General features: G+C 43.1%; 1 protein-coding gene across 1 annotated transcript in view; it reads right to left on the bottom strand.

The window, feature by feature from the left end:
• LOC120943252 overlaps window positions 1–25223 on the bottom strand; it is a 96177-nt gene that overhangs the window by 25999 nt on the left and 44955 nt on the right. Inside the window, exons 15-24 of the mRNA XM_040356455.1 lie at window positions 22901–23019; window positions 22648–22809; window positions 19619–19830; window positions 18275–18378; window positions 16089–16204; window positions 11932–12096; window positions 9314–9819; window positions 3943–4046; window positions 2576–2691; window positions 981–1139 (exon numbers count right to left, since the gene is read on the bottom strand). Of these exons, the coding sequence (XP_040212389.1) occupies window positions 981–1139; window positions 2576–2691; window positions 3943–4046; window positions 9314–9819; window positions 11932–12096; window positions 16089–16204; window positions 18275–18378; window positions 19619–19830; window positions 22648–22809; window positions 22901–23019 (1763 nt within the window). The remainder of the gene's footprint in view (window positions 1–980; window positions 1140–2575; window positions 2692–3942; window positions 4047–9313; window positions 9820–11931; window positions 12097–16088; window positions 16205–18274; window positions 18379–19618; window positions 19831–22647; window positions 22810–22900; window positions 23020–25223) is intronic.

Genomic DNA, 25223 nt, shown 5'->3' with positions numbered 1-25223 from the left:
CCATCGGACTTCCGACCAAATAAGTCAGATGGAGGCTACACACGGCAGGACTATCTGAAAAAAAAAAGCCTGTCTGCCTTGGCATAACTTTATTGCATGGTACAAAAGTACCATGCGATCGGATGTGGGCAAGTGCAGCCAAAGGCACTGCGTTTGCGACCTGCGTTTGGAGTGTCATTAACTTTATATTGACGCCTGCTGCAGATTGCAAATGGAGTGCATTTTGCTTGTGGTCTGAATCGCACAGGGATGCACATCGTGTTCCTGTACGATTCATGTGCAGGCACGGTGTCAACTGGCTGAGAAGATTTATTTTACTCTGAAGAGACTTTCTCTTGCTACTGTTTGTGTCCATGGGAAAGAAAGTAAATGAAAGTTTCCCTAGATGTAAAAAAAAAAAAAAAAAAAAAGGCCTAGCAGGAGGCTTGCGCCAGCGATAAGGAGGCTGCAGGTATAATTAGAGGTGGGGGGTGGGAAGGACATGAGGAAAGAGAGCGAGGGGGGTAAAAAATTGTCCAAAAATGGAAAGGGGATAGAAAGGGGGGTAGAGAAGAGGAAGGAGGGCGAATGGTAGAAAGAGGAAAAAAAGGGGGGGTGGGGAAGCAATCCCCTCGGGGGATGAAAGAATGGTGACAGACATAAGAGAAGAGTAGGCAATGTATGTGTTGGGGAGCTATGTGAGTAGGAGGGTTTCGTCCAAACCAGGGGATAGGTAGTGGGTCACCCATGGATTCCAAAGCTTCTCGAATTTGTGCACTTTGTCCGAACTTATTTCTTTTTTTCAACCCAACTATGTAACAAACTTGCAAAATCATATTTATATTATATTTCAACAAAGAAGATGAAAAACAGAAGGGCTAAACAATAGTAATGTGCTAAAAAGATAAAGAAAAATAAGAAATGGAAAATGAATATAGAAAGTAAAAAAATAAAGGATAAAAGATGCAGAAGGTAAAAAAAAGAAGAAGAAAAATAATTACCATTTTAGCTGCTACATTGAAAGAATCCATGAAGGGACCAATAGATTTGCTGTTTATTGCTGACAAGATTGTATACATTTTGTCCTTGTCTGACAACACATTTTTGTTGGCCAAAAATGAACCCAGCTGCTTCGGAGTGAGATCTGACACTGCGTCCATCTGCCAAAGTCGAAAGAACCAATGTCACTAGAACGCTGGACATAAACAATGGTTTATACCTGGTGAATTATCATTTATAAAAACATCTGGATATTGTTTTCCTCACTAGATGCCGAAATCCAAGTGTAGTGCACGTCATATGAGCATAACCTGGAAACTGTAATACTGGCCCATCCCTGCCCTGCTTATAAAACACGGGGGAATTGGAGGCAAATTTACAACATTGAAGATTTTGTTTCATTTGTTGTTGGTGTCCCAAGGTGATATTTCTTAGGTGTCTGTCCATTGTGTATAGACTGGCTGTCACACAGGGCTTCCCAAATTGTTTACACTATACAGCAATTGGAAGCCACATATTTTAAATTTTTTGCCTGGATTTGGATGCATTATTCTCTGCCTAGTTTCATACTGTGTATCAATCCACCCATGCACTTAGCTTGCCTTCCAGTCCACATTCATCTAACCATTCATCCAACCATTCTTCATCATCTTACCAGAACCATGTAAAAGATGCCTATGTAGAGGTATATTAAAGCCCAACTACATTGAACATTTTTACATTTTCTTTTCAATAGAGTCAGTTCAAATGTCTAGTTTTTATTGATACCTGTGTTCTCCTTGGGGGAATTTGTGCTCACTTCCTGTCATTGTAACATCAGCACAAGAAATAAAGGGACGTTGCCCATTCTAAATGACTGTGCTTTTGCTGCTGTTTCCGGTGAAATTCTATCCCTTGCTCTCCTGGTATTTCCATGAAAGAAGAAGTATAACCAAGTATAACTTTTTTGGCCGTACTTCCCCTATGGATCACAGAAGTGCAGTTTGTAAAGGTGAACAAAACTAAAAGAACAGAGAGATGCAACACACATCCGATAGAGAGGCTCTAATCAGTGCCTGAAAAAGTTCTGGTTGTGTTTGGGCTTAGAGATACTTACCCAGTCCTATTTATGTGTGAAAAGGAATTTTCTCTTGGTTGGACCCTATCTGCACCACCCTCTGATGACCATGACCTCAGCAATCAGCTGGGACATGTACTTCAGGCTAGTGTGGATGTCTTCTGTAGACCCCAAAAGGCAATGCAGGTGTCTACTGTGGGCCCTAGCAGATACTCTTGCCTGAGATAAGCTAAAGTCTGGCTTGGATTATTGTGTGACAGTCTATCATAGCAGTAAGCAAAAACTATGCCAGCAGGTCTGCATCCCTTCCACATTATGCAAAAATATTAAAGTTTTTTTTCTGCATCCACGTTGGAGAGATTTCCCATCGCTTCTTGACTTTAGAGTAGGTGAAGGGAAATATCTCTAAAAGTGGCACAGACAGCAATAAAAACAAGACAGAAATTGTAACTCCTCTCTGTCCCAACACTTTTCTTTTTTTTTTCAAAATTAGCTTCTTTTTTTTTGGTCTGGAATTGGGCATTTAAAACATGTACTTACCACAGAAAAGCCTGGGTTTATAGCTAAAATATCAGCCAAGGGGGCTGCTACACGCATTTCACCCAAATTGCGAACAAGCCAAATGCCGCTGTTGCCTGAGGTGGGGCATGCAGATCCTATTAAAAAAAAAGAAAGACAACTAATTGAATTGCTTAGCTACTTTGAAAATATATTTTAGTTTTAGCATGATGTATAGCATTAATATACTTCTTAAGGACTCTGGCAGTGAGGTTTATGAACTAAAGGTACAAGCTCTGCCAACCTAACATGGAAACTATAGGGCCTTTGTCAACAGCCCTTTGTTACTGTTAGATGGATTTTTCAGACCCATATAAGTCTGTGAGAATGAAAAGATGTCTTGATGCAGGTCAAAAGTAGCAAAACTGCAGGTCAAATGTACCTGTCAGTTAATTCTGAATCATCTTCGGCCGCGTACACACGATCGGTCCATCCGATGAGAACAGTCCGAAGGACCGTTGTCATCGATTAACCGATGAAGCTGACTGATGGTCTGATGTGCCTACACACCATCAGTTAAGAAATCGATCATGTCAGAACGTGGTGACGTAAAACACGACGACGTGCAGAAAAAAACGAAGTTCAATGCTTCCAAGCATGCGTCGACTTGATTCCGAGTATGCTTGGGTTTTTAACCGATGCTTTTGCATACTAACCATCGGTTTTGACCTATCGGTTATCAGTCCATCGGTTAAATTTTAAAGCAAGTTCTAAAATTTTTGACCGAAGGATAACTGACCGATGGGGCCCACACACGATCGGTTTGGACCGATGAAAAGGTACGCGGCCTTAGAAGCATATTCAACTGATGTCATTGACACAGGCCCAAATGGAAGGATTGACTATTTATATGATATATGAAGTAATCTGTAAGGGGGTGGACTGGTGTTCCATCATGTCCTCCATGTTTCCCTCCCTTGTTGGGCACCAAGCAAGGGTCACATGAGAGGTATCCCTTTGGGTGGGTTCTTGGACTATGCCAGGCATTGAATGGAATCACTAACCCTTGTAATGGGTAATATTTTGCCTGAGGGCATACTCAATGCCTGGGGACAAGGCAGATTCAAAAAAGGGGAAAAAAATGCAAAGAAAAAAAATAGTAGATGACTTAAATGACCCTGAATACACACCAGTCAACAATCCCCCTTTCTCAAATTAAAAAGTGATTCACGCAAATTACACCTAACCAGCTCAGTTCCACATTAGCTATATTGCTCCACTCATCCTTACCCATAACTAAAATATCAGCTTTGAGCAGACTGACCCTTGAAAATTAAACAGTAGAGGGCAACTTGCATTTAAACAAGGACATTAAAGGGACAAACCATGCATTAAATGTGATCTCTTACCAGTTAATTCTTTTTGTCTTAGGAGGTATGACTTGGCCTTTGAATAAATTACAGCTTTTACGTCATCTTGCAATTCATTGTAGGAACTGCTAAACCCAAAAACGCTGCATATTGAGAGGAGAGTAAATAATATAGCAATTTAAGAAACAATCTAAATTTTCAGCACACAGTTAACAGTTATAAAGTACACTTATGCCGTGTACACGTACACACGATCGGAATTTCCGACAACAAAACCGTGTTTTTTTTTTTTCAGGCGGATGTTGGCCCAAACTTGTCTTGCATACACACGGTCACACAAACGTTGATCTGAAATTCCGAACGTCAAGAACGCGGAGACGTACAAAACTACGACGAGCCGAGAAAAATTAAGTACAATGATTCCGAGAATGCGTCAAATTGTTTCCGAGCATGCATAGGATTTTTGTGTGCTGGAATTGGATACACACGATCGGAATTTCCGACAAGAACTTTTGTTGATGGAAAAATTGAGAACCAGCTCTCAAACGTTTGTTGTCAGAAATTCCGGCAGCAAATGTCCGATGGAGCCTACACACGGTCACATATCCGAACAAAAGCTCACATCGAACATTTGTTGTCGGAAATTCCGATCATGTATACACGGCATTAATCTGAATTGTTCATACATTTCACAAGACCCCGCTGCTAGATCAAGCAGGGCTTTTATGATGCCAGTAGGCAGGACAGCAGCCATGTGTTCTATACTTAAAGCACAGTGGCCCGGATTCACAAAGCACTTACGCCGATGTATCTCGAGATACACCGCCAAGTGCAAATATGCGCCGTGGTATCTATGCGCCGTGCTCACAAACCGAGATACGCCTAAAAAAAGGCTTCATCCGACCGACGTGACTTGCCTACGCCGACGTATCGTGGGCGCATATTTACGCTGGACGCAAGTGGCGCTCCCATTGATTTCCTATTCAAATATGGAAATGAGGGAGATACGTCGATTCACGAACGTACTTGCGCCCGGCGCATAATATACGCGGTCTGCGTAAGTCGTACGTCCGGCGTAAAGTTATTCCCCATATAGGAGGCGCAACCCATGCAAAGGTATGAACCAGGGAACACAAGCTGTAGTATCTTTTGTCGTTTACAATGTACGTGAATATGACTAGGCGTAGGTTACGTTCACGTCGTAGGCAGTGATCCGTCGTATCTTAGGTAGTAGTTCCGACATGATTCTCAGAATGCGCAGTGGGATGCGTCCACGGGACGGCGCATGCGCCGTTCGTTATTCGTATCTTTATGGCACTCGGCCCATCATTTGCATGGGGTCATGCCTCATTTGCATGGCTCACGCCCACTTCCATTTACGACGACTTACGCATAGGAAACCCAGCGCAGATTTGGCAGCACTGGCTTTGTGAATGAGATACGCTACGGCGGCATAAATATGCGCCGATGTATGTGAATCCGGGCCAAAGTCTCTCTCTAGATCTACCATTCTTTGCATGGAAACTCCCTGCAGACTGCAGTAGGAGTGGAGAAAATACAGGAATTATTTCCCCTAGGCATCCAGGTGTTCAATCTGGTGTCTGAAACCATGCCAGGGTCAAAAGTGAACAGAAACCTACAATGAACAGGTCCAACCTTGTATCATGTTGGCTCCCCCTTTTTTTTCTTTTTCTGAAAGCGCTTGTTCCTTGACTGCCTCTGACTCCAATTAGTCGCAGACCCTTAACAAGTACACAGCTATTAAATTTACAGCACCCAATGTGCATACTTTTTTAAGATGTATACAGCTAAGTCATTGTGTAATAGCCAAACAAGCATTTTCAGAAGAATAAATCTAAAATCATTCATTTGTGAACATGACTTTTAACATATTTGCTGTTTCCAAGTTTTTGTTAATATAGAGAATTGTAGTTCCGCCACTAGAGGGAGCTCTTGTGGTCTCTGCTTGCCTCTGCAAATATATCAGCCACACAGGGAATGCATTGTTTTCAGTGAACTGACATGTGGGTGGGACCTACTCACACAGAAGATGGGGGACTATTTGTGAATGTGCTCACCAATGGCGGCCCGTAAATCTACATGCAGTGAGCCAGACGCATGGATTCCAATGTTTTTTGTTTTTTTTATAGAAGCACATGATTAGAGCCTGAGGTTCTAATAGGCTTCAAAAAAAGGAGTCGCATACTAGCTCATTATAAAAAACTTACCTTAGAACAAAGCTGTTGCAGCGGTGCCCACACACCGCTGACACGGCCGCCATCTTTCCCAGGGTTTCTTCCGGGTTTAGAGGCTCTGGCGCTGTGATTGGCCGAAGCCGCAATGATGTTATCGATTCCGTCCAGAACATTCGAACCCTTACAAGGCATTGAGGGCCTTGAGGTCCAAGATTGGACGGACTTAGTCCTTCTTTGGGACCACAAACAGATTCAAATAGAATCCCTGAAACCTTACCTGCAGTGGCACAGGTAAAAGTTTCCCCACACCTCTGCAAGTCTTGTACTGCCCCCATTAGGGCAGTCCGAGGAAGATTTAGGGGAAAGAATCTGTTTGGTGGACAGGAAAGAAACTTGATCCTGTACCCCGAAGTGACCACCTCGCAGACCCACTGGTCAGAGAGCAGGGAGGTCCACCTAGTTGCAAACCCGTGAACCTGCCCCCCCACCCTGAGTCGTGCGGGGAAAAACTTAATGCGGTAGCAGGCTTGTTTGCTGGCTTGTTTGGCTTGCACACCCAGGGATGCTTCTGTCCCCCAGCTGGACCTTTGTCAGCTTGGGAGGATCTCCCATGGGTCATGACTGACGAAAATACCACTTCTGCGTGGAAAATGAAGGCCTCGACTTACGGTGTTGGTCCTTCCCTTTAGTGGACTGAGGGAGAAGTGTGCTCTTACCTCCAGTGACATTCTTAATAATGTTGTCCAGCAAGGTACCAAAAAGCCTCCCAACTTTGAAAGGCAAATCTGCCAGAGCTTATTTGGATGCTTGGTCAGCGGACCAGCTTTTCAGCAAAATCAGGTGGCGCAATACCACCGCAGATACAAAGGCTCTGAAGATCAAGGGGGCCGCATCCAGAGTGGAATCTCAGACATACACAAGGCCCTGCACCAACTGGTCGGCCAGCCTTACGCACTCTGGAGGAAGCTGATGCTCCTCCATTGTCTGTTGCAATATCCTTGCCCATTCACAGTAAGTGTCTGAGACACCAAGGTTGCAGCCAAGATAGGCCGCAACGCTGACCCCAGCATGGTGAACATGGAACGGCTCACCGCTTCGGACCTCCTATCAGTAGGGTCCTTAAACGCAGGGGTCACCTCTACTGGGAGAGTGGTTACTTCATTCAACCGAGCGACCGGGGGGTCAACGACCAGAGGAGAAGCCACATTTTTTCAAAAGGCTCTCCTCAAAAGGATTCCTTATCTTATGAATTTATCAAAGAAAGAGACATAAGGAAAAACCTTAACAGAGCGGTCGATTTGTGCGACACAAAAGAGACTGAGCCCTCCGTGGAAGTCTCAGCTGAATCCTCCAGCTTGAGAGAGTCCCTCACAACATGATTCTCCTCACCGGGAAGGTCCTGGTCCGCATCCTCTGACAGTCCAGGACCAGTGTCCTGTGACGCAGCCAGGCCCGAATCTGAATCAGAGCATTCCCCGGAAGATGGCGGGGGGAGGGGCCGCTTCCACCCTGGCAACAAATGACTCCACGGCTGCCAATAAAGCATCCATGGGAACCACAGGTGCAGGGGCACCGGTTGCTGCCTCATGAATGTTTGGGGAAAAAAGGTCAGCTACTGACTCCATGTTGCCCACTAACAGCCCTTAGGGACTAAGTCAAGACACCTTAACTACAGTAATGTCCACCCTCCTTGCTGCACTGACCGGGGGGAGTTACCCAGGGGACTCACCACCCAGCAAGAGACCGCTCAGAGCCGGCAGGAGGAAAAAAAGGGGGTGACAGAAGGCAGGTAAAGGGAGGACAGGAGAACCCCTCAGACCTAAGAATGCCCAGCTGTTCCATCCTGCCGAGGCAGGAGGAACCGTACTTACCCATCCTTGCCAGGACTTGCTGGTGCGTCACTGACAGACCTAAATCCGAGTAGTATGGAGTAGCTGTTGGCCTGGTCCACTGTGAGTGAGACAACAGCAGCCCAGTCATATGTGGACTCCGGAGCACAAAGCTCACCTGCCACCCCTGGAGCCATGGGGTCTGTCGTGGCCGACCCAGCGCGTAGCTAAGGTCTGCTCACACTCGATGGCCGGACTGGGGGGACTACAAGGATCAATAATTTACAGCCTGTCACCAAGCCGACAGTTGATAGAAGATTTCAAAAAAGAAAAAAAATATATATAAATTTCTTCAGGACCATGGGCCCAAAGGGAGCCAGGTCCTACTCCTCTACTAGGCAGAAAAAAACTGAGCTGTTGGCTGCAGTGTGAGGGGTTATAAACAGAAGGACCGCCCCCTGGGCTGGGCTGTTCAGCTTTGCTAAAGTTACATGTTTTAAATGTCTAACATGTCTGCCTAGTCCTCTCCTAATAGACGGAACATAACCCACAAGTCAAGAATATAAGGAGCTGTGTCCGTCCATGGACAAAAGAGAAATATGGATTTTAAATTGTAAGCAACAAATGTCAGATATAGGCTTAGGCATGAAAGGGTTAATATCACTTCAAGGGCTCATTCACACCATGCCTGCATGAAAATTTATGGGAACTGATAGGAAAACCGCACATATTTCACTTGCAGAGACATCAGTTTCACATCAGTTTACCTCAGTTTTCATGCGCGCCATTCATGTGCCCTGTTCACACCAATGTTGATGTCATGTCAGTTTTTCCTGCGCAGGTTGTGATGTGAACAGAGCACATAGAGCACCATTGTATTTGTTTTTTTGTTTTTTTGAGCCCTTGAAGAATGAGTGCAGAAAAACTAACTTCTCGGGAACATGGTGTGAAGGGAGGCCTTATGGAACCTAACCAAGCAGGAACCATAGGCTAAAAATAGATAATTAACCTCTTCACAGGGACCGAATGCATATATGCGGCCTCTCAGCAAGTGGGCCTTGACGTCGAGCGGCCTTTGTAAAACACTTACCGTGCTCCCGACATGGTAGCCAGCGGTTACAGGAAGGCTTTCTGATCATGTGACCACTGTGACAGCCAATCTCAGTGGTCACATGACCCAAATGACCTCCCAGCGTTTAGAACCCTTTAAAGTGTCGGGAGGGGGGAAGTTTAAATAGACTCAGGCATCTACTCTTATTTTGTACTATTTTTTACTGGATGAATTAAAGTTGGATTCTGATTGGTTGTTATGGGCCATTTTCAGAATTCTCATTTAAACATGTAATAAGTAAGGACTCTTGAGGCATCTTTATTACTCATACTTACACAGACTGGTAAGATGTGCAGTCAATGGTTTCAGGTATCTGTTGAACCTGGTTCGCTTGGAGGGATGGGAGGAACTTGCTCATTAAGGCAGGGCCAGAGCCAGAGCCCGAGATAGAGGCAGAACCCGAGCCAGAGCCCGAGACAGAGGCAGAACCCGAGACAGAGCCCGAGATAGAGGCAGAGCCCGAGCCAGAGCCTGAGATAGAGGCAGAACCCGAGCCAGAGCCCAAGATAGAGGCAGAACCCGAGTCAGAGCCTGAGATAGAGGCAGAGCCCGAGCCAGAGCCCGAGATAGAGGCAGGGCCCGAGATAGAGGCAGAGCCCGAGCCTGAGATAGAGGCAGAACCTGAGCCAGAGCCCGAGATAGAGGCAGAACCCGAGCCAGAGCCAAAATAATCATTCCACTGTCTATTGCTGAAAGAAGGAAATTGTTTTGAGATGATGGAGAAGATGGAACTGGTAATTGACTGTGAAATGAGCCCATAGTCAATGGTCACAGCTCTGTTCTGTAGGAGAGAAGAAGGGGAGATGAGATTATACAATATATGGAAAACATTCTGCACAATTGAAGGCTTAACTGAAGTATCTCTAAAAAAGAGGTACTTACACACTTACATTTTATATATGTTTTACCCATCAAAGCAATGTATTTCTGTCCATCTGGTCCTGAGATATATACAGCCCTGACAGATTGGTGACAAATATGTCTACTTGCTGAGCTACTCCAACCAAATGTATGTTTTAATTTGGGTTAAAGCAAGGGCTGGTGCAAGGATTTTCGACACCCTAGGCAAAACCATTACACTGACCTACCTGACCCCTACACTGGTCTACCTGTCCCATATACTCACCTAATTCCCCCTACACTGACCTACCTGACCTACCTGATCCCTACACTGACCCACCTGACCATTACACTGACCTACCAGACCACTACACTGACCTAAATACACTGACCTACCTAGCCCCTACACTGACCTACCTGACCCCTACACTGACCTACGTACACTGATCTACCTAATCCCTACACTGACCTACCTGACCCCTACACTGATCTACCTGACCTACCTGACTATTACACTGACCTAACTGACCAATACATTGACCGAACTGACCACTAAAATTACCTACTTGACTACTACACTAACCTAACTGACCCCTACTCTGATCTACCTGACACCTACACTGATCTACCTGACCCCTACACTGACCTATCTGACCGCTACTTCCTGCACTACTCACACAGGTCAGAACACGCCTGGGGCTTCACTGGGACAGAGGCCGTGGCTGTGCCCTAGGTGGTAGTGCGCCCTAGGTGGCTGCCTAGTTTGTCATCACAGCCTGCTGCTTTTTGGGAGACCAATTGTATCTGTTTTTATTGCTATATGCAAGTTTTTTAAACCTATTGCCCAAGAATCTGCTTAGTGTGATTCCCTTTGCAAGTTTTACTTGGTATTTTTTGAACAAATGTTTTTTTATGGGTTACACTATGGGCATATGTGCTTTTTATTTTTCATCCTGCTGATGAACCAAACCTGCCTGGATCACATTTGGCACGTGGAGTTTCCCTTCATAAGGAGATGTAATACGCGCATTTGATAGACATGTGCACTTCTTCGTTTTCGTTTCATTCGTTTTTTTGGAAATTCGTAAAATTCGTAAAATTCAGGAAATTTGAAAATTCGGAATTTTGAATTTCGGAATCCCGAATTTCCGAATTCCGAATTTCCGAATTTCCTGAATTTCTGAAAAAAGTAAAAAAACGATCGAAACGAAAATGTAAAATATGAATTTCGTAAATTCTAATTTTAGATTTTCGCAATTTCGAATCTCGAATTTCCCAAATTCCGAATTTTCGAATCTCAAATTTCCCAAATTCCGAATTTTCGAATTACCCAAATTCCGAATTTTTTAATTTTGGAAATTCCGAATTTCCGAATTTTCAAAATTTGGAATTTCGTAAATTCGGAAATTTCGGAATTAACGAGTTTGTCAAAATTTGTTAAAAAAAGAATTAGAAACTAAACAAATTGCACATGTCTAGCATTTGACCATACTATATGATGGTCCACAGGATCCGGTAAGAGGCTTTAATACTTGGTGTCACCTGGTGGTGGAAGCACTACGAATTGTGATTACGGGGACACTAGTGAAGCAAGTGAATCGTAGATGATTTGTTTCCTTTGGACTTTCTTGTTTCACATACGTTTTTCCTTTTTATCCCTTGTGAATGGGCTTCTATGGACACACATATTTGGTGTAAATGGGTCCCTAGTTAGGCCCCTTTCACACTGGGGCAGGATGTGTGGTGGTGGTATAGCACGCTAAAAATAGCGGCGCTATACTGTCGGAATTGCCGCGGAATTCGGCCGCTAACGGTGCGGTATTAACCCCCTCTAACGGCCGAAAAATGGTTAATACAGCTGGCAATGCACCTCTGCAGAGAGATTATGTAGGGAGATTTGTTTAATCTCTGTGTGTAGGCTGTTCACTTCACTGGGTATACAGTAGGAGAGGGTTTACATCAACTTCAAGAATCTTTACAACACAACACTTCTGGAAATAAAATAAAGACACTATAACTGTAGTAGTATGGAAAAATTACACCTGCCACCTACCTTTTGTGGAGTTGGCTGTGCAGCACGGAGGTACGCATCTGTGTCGCTGAAAGACATCTTCATCAGTCTATCATTGAGAGCGTTGGCCTGGACTTGATCGGTAAATACATTTTCGGTGAGTGTCACAGAGGCCAGCTGGCTGGGGCTCAGGAAGTTCACTGTTGACTGAGAAAGAAAAATCTTATTCTGAGGCCTAGTACACACGAGAGGATTTATCCGCGGATACGGTCCAACGATAAATCCTCTCGAGGATTTCCACGGATTTTGATCCGATGGAGTGTACTCACCATCGGATCGAAATCCGCGCCGAAATCCCATCGCGATGACGTGTCGTGCGCGACGCTATCATATAAGGATATCCACGCATGCGTCGAATCATTACGACGCATGCGAGGGATGGGTTCGGACGGATCGATCCGATGAGTCTGTACAGACCACCGGATCGATCCGCTGGTTTCCGATTCCAGCGGATAGATTTGTAGACATGTCTACAAATTTTTATCTGCTGGAATTCGGAAATATCCGCGGATAAATATCAGCTGGAATGTACACACCATAGAATCTATCCGCTGAAACCGATCCGCTGAGATTTTTCAGCGGATGGATTCTATCGTGTGTACGGGGCCTAAGGCAAAGTGAAAAGGTGTTGATAATGACCCAGCTTGCATATGTAGATCTGTTTATATTTTCAAGAGGTTTTCATGGATAGTTGTACAAATATTCTGCAACAGAAGACTGCAATATCAACTACATTTGAAGGAAACCTGTCTTGATAGAAATATTGGAGAAACCATTACTCCTCTTATTTTTTTTTTTTTTAAGGTGTACCTTCTACTAGAAGTTTCTATTACACAATGGGCCAGATTCTCAAAAGAATTACGCAGGTGTATCTACAGATACACCGGCGTAATTCGAAAATCCCGCCGGCGTATCATTGTTTTGTATTCTCAAAACAAGATACGCCGGAATTGGGCTAGGATCCGACTGGTGTAAGTCACTTACACCGTCGGATCCTAAATGCAATACTACGCTGGCCGCTAGGTGGCTTTTACGTCGATTTCAGCGTTGCATATGCAAATGAGCCGAATACGTCGATTCCCGAACGTTTTTGCGCCGCTTCGCATAGTTTACGTTGTTTCCGTAAGCGTAAGGTTACCCCTGCTATATGAGGGGTAACCTTACGTCGGTCCGCCGTATGCCATGTTAAGTATGGCCGTCGGGACAGCGTCGGGTTTTTCCGTTGTTTACGTCGTTTACGGAACTCGTCTTGAATAGGGCTGTGCGTTAATTACGTTCACGTCGCAACCAATGTATTTGCGGCGTACTACGGAGCATGCGCAGTGGCCTACGTTTAAGGCCGGCGCAAGCGCAATTCGTTCGTCACGGGGGCGTGCTTAATTTAAATACAAGCCGCCCCCTTTGAATTACGCGGGGATACGCCGGGCCATTTACACCACGCCGCCGCAAATTACGGAGCAAGTGCTTGGATAATACGGTACTTGCTCCAGTAAGTTGCGGCGGCGTAGTGTAAATAGCTTACGCTACGCTACGCCGGAATCTACGAGAATCTGGCCCAGAATCTATGCTCCCCCAACCATCTAGTGGGATTTGCAAAGGAGTATAGATACGTAAGACACAGAGGACAATGACAGCAACTGTCTTTATTGAGAACGTCACACTCTAAAGCCCTGTACACACGATCGGATATCTGATGGAATCAAATCCGATGGATTTTTCATCGGATATCTGATGAAGCTGATTTTCATCAGTCTTGCCTACACACCATCAGTCAAAAATCTGATCGTACCAAAACGCGGTGACGTACAACACTACGACAAGCCGAAAAAAATGAAGTTTAATGCTTCCGAGCATGCGTCGACTTGATTCTAAGCATGGATGGATTTTTGTCCGATGGAGTTCCACACAGACGATCAGATTTTTCTAGCGTTTTTTTATCCATAGGAAAAATGTAAAACATGTTCTATTTTTTTTCACCGTTGGAAAAAAACCCGATGGGGCCCACACATGATCGGTTTGTCCAATGAAAACAGTCCATCGATTTAAAAGCCAGAGCAAAATGGGGATTATCCCCATTAGCATGCGAGACGTGTCAACAAAACAGGTGTCCCTATTGAAAGATTTCTCTTTATTATTATTGTTGCAGTGACTATTGTAAAATGTTGTATTTTCCAACATCTTCTGTCCTGGTAAAATTACTCATCAGGAAAAATAGAGAGAAAGGCTCTCCCTAGCAGTAAAAATAGCAATATAAACCCGACAGGAATTTTAACCCTTCCGAAACTAAAAGAAAAAGTTTGGGTTTTAGATAAATTTAGATAAATTTAACTACACTTGATGGGTGCTTTTGTTCTGGGTTAGTCCAGGTTTAGATGTACACTAAGGCCCCGTACACACGACCGAACATGTCCGATGAAACTGGTCCGCGGACCAGTTTCATCGGACATGTTTGGTCGTGTGTACAGCCTATCGGACCATTTTCCAGCGGACAAAAGTTTCTTAGCATGCTTAGAAACTTGTCCGCTGGAAACCTGTCCGTCGGACATGTCCGCTGGTTTGTACGTCTAACCAGCGGACCGAAATCCTGCGCATGCGTCGAATTGATTCGACGCATGCGTGGAAGCATTGAACTTCCTGGTTTGCGCACGTCGCCGCGTCACCGTCACCGCGTTCTCTGTCCGTGGGGATTTTGGTCTGATGGTGTGTATACACATCAGACCAAAATATCCCAGGAGACATGTCCCATGAAAACGGTCCGCGGATCGATTTCATCGGACATGTCTCCTCGTGTGTACAGGGCCTTAGAAAGACACCTGCAATAGAAGCCCATTCATCCAGTTTGAATAATAAAGCCTAGAGGGCAAGAATGGGGAGTGATGGCCCACCACAATCAATCATATAAGTCTTTGCGATCTAATCTAAGTTAGGCTGTAAACTGTAGACATGTGCACACTGGAAAATGTTTTTATTTTTTTCGTTTCGGATGCATTTGTTAGGTTGATATTTTGTTCTATTCATATTCGTTGTATCGGTCCAGTTCATTTTATATATTTGTTATACTAGGTGGATTCGAAAAGTTTTCCAATTTCTTTATTGTCTTTATGGACAAATCTAAATTCAATGTGAATAATAGCTGGGGGCTGCCATGTTAAAGACTGGGGGCTGCCGAGTCTTTAACAACCATGATTCCTGGCTGACAGCAGAATGTAAACAAACCAGGTGCTGGTTAAAACAAATTTTAAAATAAAAACAGTGTGCCCCTCTAATCCATATCAGGCCCTTCAGGTCTGGTATGGATTTTGAGGAGAATCGTATGCCATTTTTTTTTTTTTGTTAAATGGACCCTTATTCGAACATGCAGACCGGCAGGCTCCTGAACCACACCAGGCCACATGCCCTCAACATGGGGCCAGGGTTGTGGGGAAGAGGCTCTTGTCCTCATCAACATGAGGACAAGGTGTTTTGGAGGAGCTCCCTCAAAGCAACCCCCCATGTTGAGGGCATGTGGCCTGGTGGCATGGTTTGGGGGAGGGCGCTTGCTCATCCTCTCCTATTCCTGGCATTCCGGGCTGCAGGCTTGGATATGAGTCTGGTGTGGATTTTGGGATTAAAACCATTTAAAATTGGGTTAGAGGAGGACCCCCAGGCTGTTTTTTTACTTCTTTTTTTTTAAATCGCCACTTCTGCTGTCAGCAGGGAATCCCCCTGACAGCAATTGGGTCATGGTTGTTAAGGATGCAATGTCTGCCCATTCCTTAATAACCAGCTCTTCACAATGAATTTGGATCATTCCTTATATTATCTAACAAATTCGAAATTGTGATGACATCTGAATTAAACAAATGAACAAATGCATTCCTTATTTTTCGTTATAACTTTTTTTCAGATTCGTTACCATTCACTTCTATGTCCATTCAGAAATTCTAATACATCCGAATCTCCAAAAATAAAATTATCATCCAAAAAAATTATCAAAACGAAATGAACTGCTCATGTCTAGTAAAAATTCTGTATAATAGTAATACTAATAATAAGGTATTACCACTGTGATTGGATGCGATAAGCAATCATCTGTCTTTCCTTTGTGCTATTTTATGCTAAGGGTCATCCTGGCCAGTAGGAAGTAAAGGCACACCTACCCAATTGAAGCCGGGATAAATTTCCTTGAACTGGGAATAATTCATATAAGGAGAAAATTTGCCTACTGAGTTCTTGATTGCAGTGGCGCTATTCTCTCCATCCTCAGGACAGAAACCTGCAAGAAACAGATGACAGAATGTTGACCTAAAAAAATATACATATTTTTTTTTTTTACATTTTCTTCCTGTAACATACATTTGCAGTGCATTTCTAGTGATGTGGTAGCATGCATAGTAATCACTTTATTCTGGACAGAATTACCCTGACCCTGGTTGGTGGTTGCACATTACTACAGGAGAGGAAAACAACCCCCCCCCAACCACCAAACATCATCATTTGGGGAAAATGCAGAGCCACAGCAAGAACTAGAGAGTTAATAAGATAATATTATAATAAGGTAATATGGTAGATACCAAAAATGCATGAACAGATTATTAATACATTTTCAATATATTTCAAACCGGAGATGACCAAGGCTATATATGCAGCTCAATTTTTAGCATCTACAGTATATATTATTATTGCATTATGTTTTATATGAAACTAGAGGCAATACAGGGAGACACAATTTTAAAATGTCCCCTTCCAAACACCAGAATAAGACAATACTTTAAATGCAAAATGATGTAAACAATTATGAAAAATTAAGATCATTTAAAGTCTACCATGATTTAAAAAGACAAAATGCTTTAGTAAAAAAAGTGGAAGATGTCTTTTCAACTCTGCCTTATAAGCGTTGTGATCAAATGCATTCAGCAGGGAAATTCATTATGTTTGTTCTCCATGTAATATTCAATTTGGCCACTAATAGGAGCCCAGAATACATTCACTGTTTTACAGAACCTGGAGACAGTTTAGCTTTAATATAAGCTCCCGTCATCTCTTATTAGGTAAAAAGGAAACAGGTGCATCCTGGGAGCCCATTGTCCATCTTAAATCTGTTGTTAACCCCACTTGGGGTAAGTCTATAATAGGGCTTACTTGTAGGTAAAATGAATATCTCCTAATCATGTACCGTTTATGGACGTATTGCCATCTGCAGCCTAGTTATTTCATTGTGTTTTTGTAGTTTCATACATTGATTGTATGTATTGCTCATCTGTTTTTCCCAATAGTTTCACCCCACCCTGTTTTTGTCAATCAAGCTTCAAGATTCCATTCAGCCTGGCTGATTGCAGGATAGGAGATTTTAGCTGCATGTTAAGTTACATGCAGGGAAATGTGTAGCAAGGACAGAACAACTAGTTCTCAATCATAGATACATTGACAGTCCCTAGGATGGTCCTTTACACTAAAGCCTCGTACACACGACCGGGAAAACTGCCAAGAGAGCATTTGCCCAAGAAAACCGGCCGTGTGTATGCTTCCTCGCGGTTTACCCGGCAGGAAAATAGAGAACCTGCTCTCTATTTTCCCGTTGGGATTCCCGGCGGTTTTAAACCCGGTAGTTTTATTATGGGGAAACACTGCGAGGGAGCATACACACGGCCGGGATTCCCGGCCAAAGATCTCCCCGTAGTTTTCCCCTACGGAAAACCTCTCGTGTGTACACGGGAAAATTACCAAGCAGGTTCTCGGTTTTCCCGTCGGGATTCCCGGCGGACTTTATACCGCCGGGAATCCCGGTCGTGTGTACAGGGCTCTACACCACTGGGCTGCATCCAGTATGTCCATTTTTCAAACTATTCCTTTATACACCAAAGGGTTAAAATGAGGACATAAACCCCTATCTGGAAGTACAGGGCTTCTTTTCTAGCCCTAAAGATGAATTTTCCCACTGAAGGAAAGTTTTAAAGTGATGAGGTGATAAACCCCATGAATCACAGCATGAGTATATGCATCACTCCGCTACCAGTTTACCATGCAGTGGAACTAGAAATTTTTACTTTTTTTGTTTTTTGCTTTATTGGAGTATGATTCTTTTTTTCTTTACAAGTAGACTAAAAAATGCATCATGTAAATACGTTGTGGGAACTATTTGTCTGACTCTTGGGGCATCTGGGCCAAAATGTTTGAAAAATATATAGCAATCATTAAATACAACAGCAGAACCCCATTATGCTGCAATCACAGCACTTCTAAAGGTGTCCCTATGCCGGTCTCCCAGCTCTCACCAGAATGTTCACCCCCCCCAACAATTTAATTTCATTACAGTGCAGTATTCCAATTTATGTGCCGACCATACCTTTATCTGTTGTTTTGCTGCGGATATATCCATTCAAAACTCCAAATAGGCTCAAGCGATTGTCAGTTGTGAAGTTATCATAATTATTGTCCAACTCCTGCAAACTGTGCGACACAAAACAGAAACCATATAAGCTCCATCAAACACTGTTTTCACATTTCACAAAAAATGTACACAGTTATTAAAGTTTATGTATAACCAAAGCATCAGGTTATTTGTTCGTCCTGCCGTGTAGATAACCCTTCACAACCCGTATTGGAGGCTCAACAATATCACTCACTTAATATTCTGTAAATGAGGGGACATCCCAACCTTGACAGCTGTGAGCAGAGGATTAGCTCCCATTGGAAGAGTTCCCCTTACCTCTTGCCCTTGTGACAACTATTATTTTGGAGGTGTCAGAAACCATGAATCCGACCGAGACAGAATTACAGTTAAATCACACTTGTTAAATAATAATAATAAAAATATAAACAGTAAACGTAGTCAAAACATAGCCAGAGTTCAGGAACCGGATCAGATAGTCAGCCAAGCCAAATGTCATAGAGCCAGAGAAGAGCGTACTAGAACAGCAAGCAGGATCAGGAGCCAGAAGGGATGTCAGCCAAGCAATGCTGGCCATACACTATATGAAATTCGGTCGTTCAAACAGTTTGTTCGTTTTTCAAACAGTTAATGGGCACAAAATCGATAATCGTTGGGACGTTTTTGAGCCGAAAAAACAAATGACAAGTTTGGAAATTATTCTGCTGAACGAACGATAAATTGAAAGGTTAATGTGTTTCCCGTCTGAACTTTCTGCACTAGGTATATGTAAAAAAAACGAACCAAATTTTATTTATGTCCACTGAACGATTTATTGGTCATTACATGGTGGCAATGTCGTTTGCGCTCATGGACGAACGTTTGTTTTTCGAAAGTTTGTTTGAACGCTTTTTTGTATAGTGTATGTCCAGCACAAATCTTCAACAGGAACGCAGGAGATACTCTCTGTGATGTTGACCAAGGCGAAGGCAGAGAGCAAGTGAGCTGGAAGGCTTAAGTAGGCAGGACTGACAAGCAGGATCATCAACAGGTGAGTCACTGTGCAGAGATAGGAGCTGAGAATTAGCCGAGAGCTGAGCGGCCAGCTCAGAGAAGGAAGGGTTGAGCCCAGCCCAGACAGGAGGTAAATCTATCCACAACTAAAATGTACAAAAATAAGTATTGCCATTGGATACACTTGAATACACTGGTGCTTTAGGTTACAGGACACTCTTCCTGACCACCCCAGGGGTGGTCAAAAAATTATTTCCAATAAAATTAAAAGAAAGTTTGAACATAGATGAGACATCTTGGACTTACATCATTTTGTATGCACTGCAGTCAGCAGATTCCAACAGGGTGGACAACTGTTTAGAGTTTATGCTGAAAAATAATGGTTGTAGTCTATTAGACACCAAGGCTTTCCAATCGCTAGAGCTATAAGAGGACAGAGAGTTATTGATCACGGAGAGAGATGAAGATATCAATTGAGAGCCAACCGTATTTGACACTGATCCCGAACTCATGTTCTTCTGTAAAACAAGACCAACACAAGCAACAATTCTATTTAAAAAACAATTATATATATATAATATATGTTCAGTGCTCGCAACATTTCTTCATAACCAATATCCTCCAGCCCCTTTATTAGCTTTGTTGCCCTTCTCTGTACTCACTCCATTTCCAGTACATCCTTCCTGAGGACTGGTGCCCAGAACTGGACAGCATACGCTAGGTATGGTTAGACCTATATGACCTATAGTCTTTTTCTATTCTATTTTATTATTTTCTATTCTATTTATCTTCTATTCTATTCCTTTTTTTTCTATTTTATTATCTTCTGAAATTCAAATTTGATTCGAAAAGTATTCAAATTCAATTTTAATTTGATTTAAAGACTATGCAAATTTCATCTGAAATTTTTTGGTTTTTCAGATTAGTTTTAAATTTGTTGCTATTGTAATTTAGAAAATTAGGTTTTTCAATTTCTCTTTATTAGTTTATACAAAACGTTTACAGTTATACAAGGTTCATTACAATATGCTTGTGTTCCTTCTTATTATGTGTTAAAAAAAAAAGAGCCTTGATTAATATCTATTAGCTTCTTTATCATAAATAACTACTACATTCATACTAATATATTATTACTCTCTACCATACCCATTCATACCCCATCATGTCAATCAAACAAACTCACAAAAAAAGTCTCCCCATTCCCCCTTCTTTCCTCTTTCGATTTTATATCCCCATAGGGGGTTACCTGTTCTTTTCCATTTATAGATATTCTATCATATTTGTCGAGGACCGAAATTCATCCTATTTTTGCCATATTCCTGGCATTTGATTCTTTATATATCCTTCTTCTCTTATCTGACTTTCCATATACCGTATTTTCCAATGTATAAGACGACTTTTTAACCCCTTAAAATCTTCTTAAAAGTCGGGGGTCATCTTATACGCCGGTAACCTAACATCCCTTACCTTATCCTAAGACTTGCAGGATCGCGGCCGTCCATTTTTCAAAGCCGCGCCTCCTACTTCTTCTGTTCCGTGATAGGCGGAACACTCAGTTTCCCAGGAGACACTGTGTTTAGTGTCCGCCTATCACGGAGGCCCTCTCGTCCTGTGTTTAGTGTCCGCCTATCACGGAGGCCCTCTCGTCCTCGGACGAGAGGGCCTCCGTGATAGGACGAACACTGAACACAGTGCCTCCTGGGAAGCTGAGTGTTCCGCCTATCACGGAACAGAAGACGTAGGAGGCGCGGCTTTTGAAAAAATGGACGGCCGCGATTCTGCATGTCTTAGGATAAAGTAAGGGCATAGCGAGTCTGCCATGTAATGGGGCACAGTCTGGCATGTAATGGGGCACAGTCTGGCATGTAGTGGAACAGTCTGGCATGTAATGGTGGCACCGTGAGGCAAGGCATGACTAGTAGGAATGGGGTAGTCTTATACGCCGAGTATATCCCAAAACCAACATTTTGGCTGGAAAATTAGGGGGTCATCTTATACGCCCAGTCGTCTTATACGCCGGCACATACAGCGTATTTTCCGGCGTATAAGACGACTTTCTGGATGCAAAAAAATGCATCCAAAGTCGGGGGTTGTCTTATACGCCGGGGACGGTCTCCGTGCTGCGAGAGCGTCAATGATTTAAAAGCCGCTCCTTCTCCTCAGAGTGTTTTGTGATAGGCGGAACACAAATCTTCCCAGCAGCGCCTCTGTTCTGTGTTCCTCCTATCACAGATGCCTTCTCATCCTCTGACGAGATGAGAAGACGTCCGTGATAGGCGGAACATAGAACAGAGGCGCTGCTGGGAAAATTTGTGTTCCGCCTATCACAGGACAGTTTGAGGAGAAGGCGCGGCTTTCAAATCATTGACGCGTGCAGCACGGAGACTGTCACCGCCTGCAAGTCTATTCAGAAAAAAAGTGAGTGATTGCACTGGGGGGCAAAATAAGGCACAGTGGGGCAAGTTCAGGCACAGAGAGGGGAAAGTGATTGGAACAGTGAGGGACAAGTGATGGCACAGTGAGGGGCAAGTGATGGAACAGTGAGGGGCAAGTGATGGCACAGTGAGGAATGTAATGTAATGGCACAGTGAGATTTGAAAAAGCCTGTTTCTGTCAGCGGTTCTGGCTACCCCTCAGCTTTCAGAAAGACTAGAAAGAAGGGGGTAGTCTTATACAGTGAGTATATCCCAAAACCAAAATTTTTCCTGGAAAATTAGGGGGTCGTCTTATACGCCCAGTCGTCTTATACGCCGGCACATACAGCGTATTTTCCGGCGTATAAGACGACTTTCTGGATGCAAAAAAATGCATCCAAAGTCGGGGGTCGTCTTATACGCCGGGGACGGTCTCCGTGCTGCGAGAGCGTCAATGATTTAAAAGCCGCTCCTTCTCCTCAGAGTGTTTTGTGATAGGCGGAACACAAATCTTCCCAGCAGCGCCTCTGTTCTGTGTTCCTCCTAAAATATGGTATCTCAAATATTTTACTCCAAAAACTATTCACCAGATGACATCCGTAGTAATTCAGGAAATTTGGATACATCTGAATTCCTAAATAACTAAACATTTGTCCGAATTTTGCTTCAGAACTAAACAAATCGCACATCTACTAGGGTATACAGGCACATGTGTCTGCACAGTGTCCTGTAACCTCGACCCCCACTATCAGGAAGAAGAGATGCATGGTCACATAAGAGAACTTTTTTACCTTGTAGATCAGTTAAGGTAAGAAAGATAATTTCTGAAACTAAGCAATTTATTGTAAGTTATGACGCCTGCAAAGTTATAACTTTGCTGAAAACATGCTTTCCTTAAAGGTTTTGCGCGTGTCACCATACCTTCTTCAGAGTCGCAGACATTGTGTCCAGGAAGGAATTGACATCGCTAACATCAAACTGCCGCAACCTGGCTGCAAGCTGGTAGGCAACTCCCTCATTTGTGGCCTCGGAGACAGCAAAATCAGCCATCTGATTAGGGCTGAAACTTCTCATCACATCCATCTGGAGAATGACAGAGGAACACCAATACGATCAGTGGTGTTAAAGAAGAACGGGTAAATAGAAAAGCTGCAAAGACTGCACTTATACTCACAGGGCTGGGGTAAATTGTTGTGTCTTCAAATTGACTAAAGGACACATATGAAAAAAAACGGCCATAGTTCTTTTGGATATAGACTTCAGGATTCTCCCCCTTCTGTCCACACTTCACACCTGTAACATAGGAAACTTTCATTTACAGCACCTTGTATTTATTTAAATCTCATGCAGACTTTTTTTCCCAAATTTCTCCATATTACTAAGAACAATGGGCCAGATTCACAGAGGAAATACGCCGGAGTATCTACTGATACTCCGGCGTATTTTCAAATTTGCCGCGTCGTATCTTTATTTGTAATTCACAAAAAAGATACGATGGCTTTTGGCTAAGATCCGACAGGCGTACGGCTTCGTACGCATTCGGATCCTAGGTGTAATTTTCCGGCGGCCGCTGGGTGGAGTTTGTGACGTTTTCCAGCGTCGGGTATGCAAATTAGCTGATTACGGCGATCCACGAAGATACGCGCGTTCGTCGCAATCTCTTACGTCGTCGCTAGTCGGTTTTTCCCGTCGCAAAGTTAGGCCTGCTTTTTCATGGCTTATCTTTAGAACAGCCATGTTAAAGTATGGCCGTCGTTCCCGCGTTGAATTTCAATTTTTTTTTTTTCCGTAAGACGTCCGGGAATACGAAACGACGTAACGCACGTCGCCGTTCAAACAATACGTCGGGGCGCCGTAATTTCGCGCAAAGCACGTCGGGAAATTTCCTAACGGAGCATGCGCAGAACGTTCGGCGCGGGAACGCGCCTAATTTAAATGGTACACGCCCCATTTGAATTAGGCGGGCTTGCGCAGGACGGCTTTACGTTACACCGCCGTAAGTTTACACGCAAGTGCTTGGTGAATCAGGCACTTGCGCTGAAAACTTGCGGCGGTGTAACGTAAAGACGATACGTTACGCCGCCGCGGATGTACATGAATCTGGCCCAATGAACTTAATTATAAAGAAATACAATATTTCCTTATTAGGTCAGTTACATCACAGAAGGAATCTCATGACATCATTTGCTGTACTTTTTTTTTTTCTGGAACCACTTCAGTGCCGGGAATTAGAATACAGTAAAACCTTGGTTTGCGAGCATAATTTGTTCCAGAAACATGCTTGTAATCCAAAGCACTTGTATATCAAAGCATTTTTTTCCAGGGTATAAAAGAGAAGAGAGGCACCTCTTAAAGGGTCACTAAAGGAATTTTTTTTTTTAGCTAAATAGCTTCCTTTACCTTACTGCAGTACTGGTTTCATGTCCTCATTGCTCGTTTTTGCTTTGATGTTGCTGTAAAACTGCTCTGATCTCCACACTTCCTGCTTGTCTGGCTCCTTATAACCATCATACTGGGAGCTTTTCACGATGGTCTAAGCTGTTTTTTATCCATAGGAAAATTTTCTATTTTTTTTCAACGATGGAAAACAAACCAATGGGGCCCACACACGATCGGTTTGTCTGATAAAAAGGGTCCATCGGTCTCTTTTCATCAGACAAACCGATCGTGTGTACAGGGTTTAAGTGTAGCAATAAGTTGCTAAATGTTGTACCTTCATTAAATGTAACCATATTGCTACACTTAGAGGCTCCTCTCTTCTTTTTTATACTCAGGTGTGACATGACGCTTATATCAAGACATCGCTTGTATATCAAGGCAAAATGTATTAAAACATTTTGCTTGTCTTGCAAAACGCTCTCAAACCAAGTTACTCTCAAACCAAGGTTTTACTGTATTTGATGAACTAAAGAAGACATACCCACAATCAGTTTTGGGTTTTAGTATAGCCAATGGAAAATGGGGGTGCAGAAATTAACATTGGGAAAATCCTAAACAATGAGAGTTGGAGATTTAACAAAAACATTCTATAAAAAACACCAGCCTAGTGCCTTATCCCAAGGCTTTTATTAAAAATCTTAAAAAAAAAAGAAAAAAACTCACAAACGTATGAATAAAATTAGCTTATCAAGTCACTCATCCATAGCTCAGTAATCCAAGACTCAGCAGAACTTGGGGGGACCTCACCGGGATCCCTTCTGGTACACATTTTGAAGGCATCACCTTCTTCATCAGAGCCTTCGTCATCAGCCCTGATGAAGAAGGTGATGCCTTCGAAATGCATCAGTCAGCAGGGATCCAAGAGAGGTCCCCCTATATTCTGCAGACTGATGAGTCTTGGATTACTGAGCCAAACTAATTTTATTCATACATTTGCATTATTTTTTATTATGATTTTTAATAAAACGTATGAATAATTTACGAATTTTGTAATTTACAAATATCAATAAGCTGTTTTATATTTTTTCGAATTTCTGGATTTTCACATTTTGAATTTA

The sequence above is a fragment of the Rana temporaria genome, chromosome 6 (genome assembly GCF_905171775.1).
Source record: "Rana temporaria chromosome 6, aRanTem1.1, whole genome shotgun sequence".
Lineage (NCBI taxonomy): Eukaryota > Metazoa > Chordata > Amphibia > Anura > Ranidae > Rana > Rana temporaria.
Note: the sequence above shows the minus strand (reverse complement) of the source record. Positions and strands in the feature narration are given on the sequence as shown.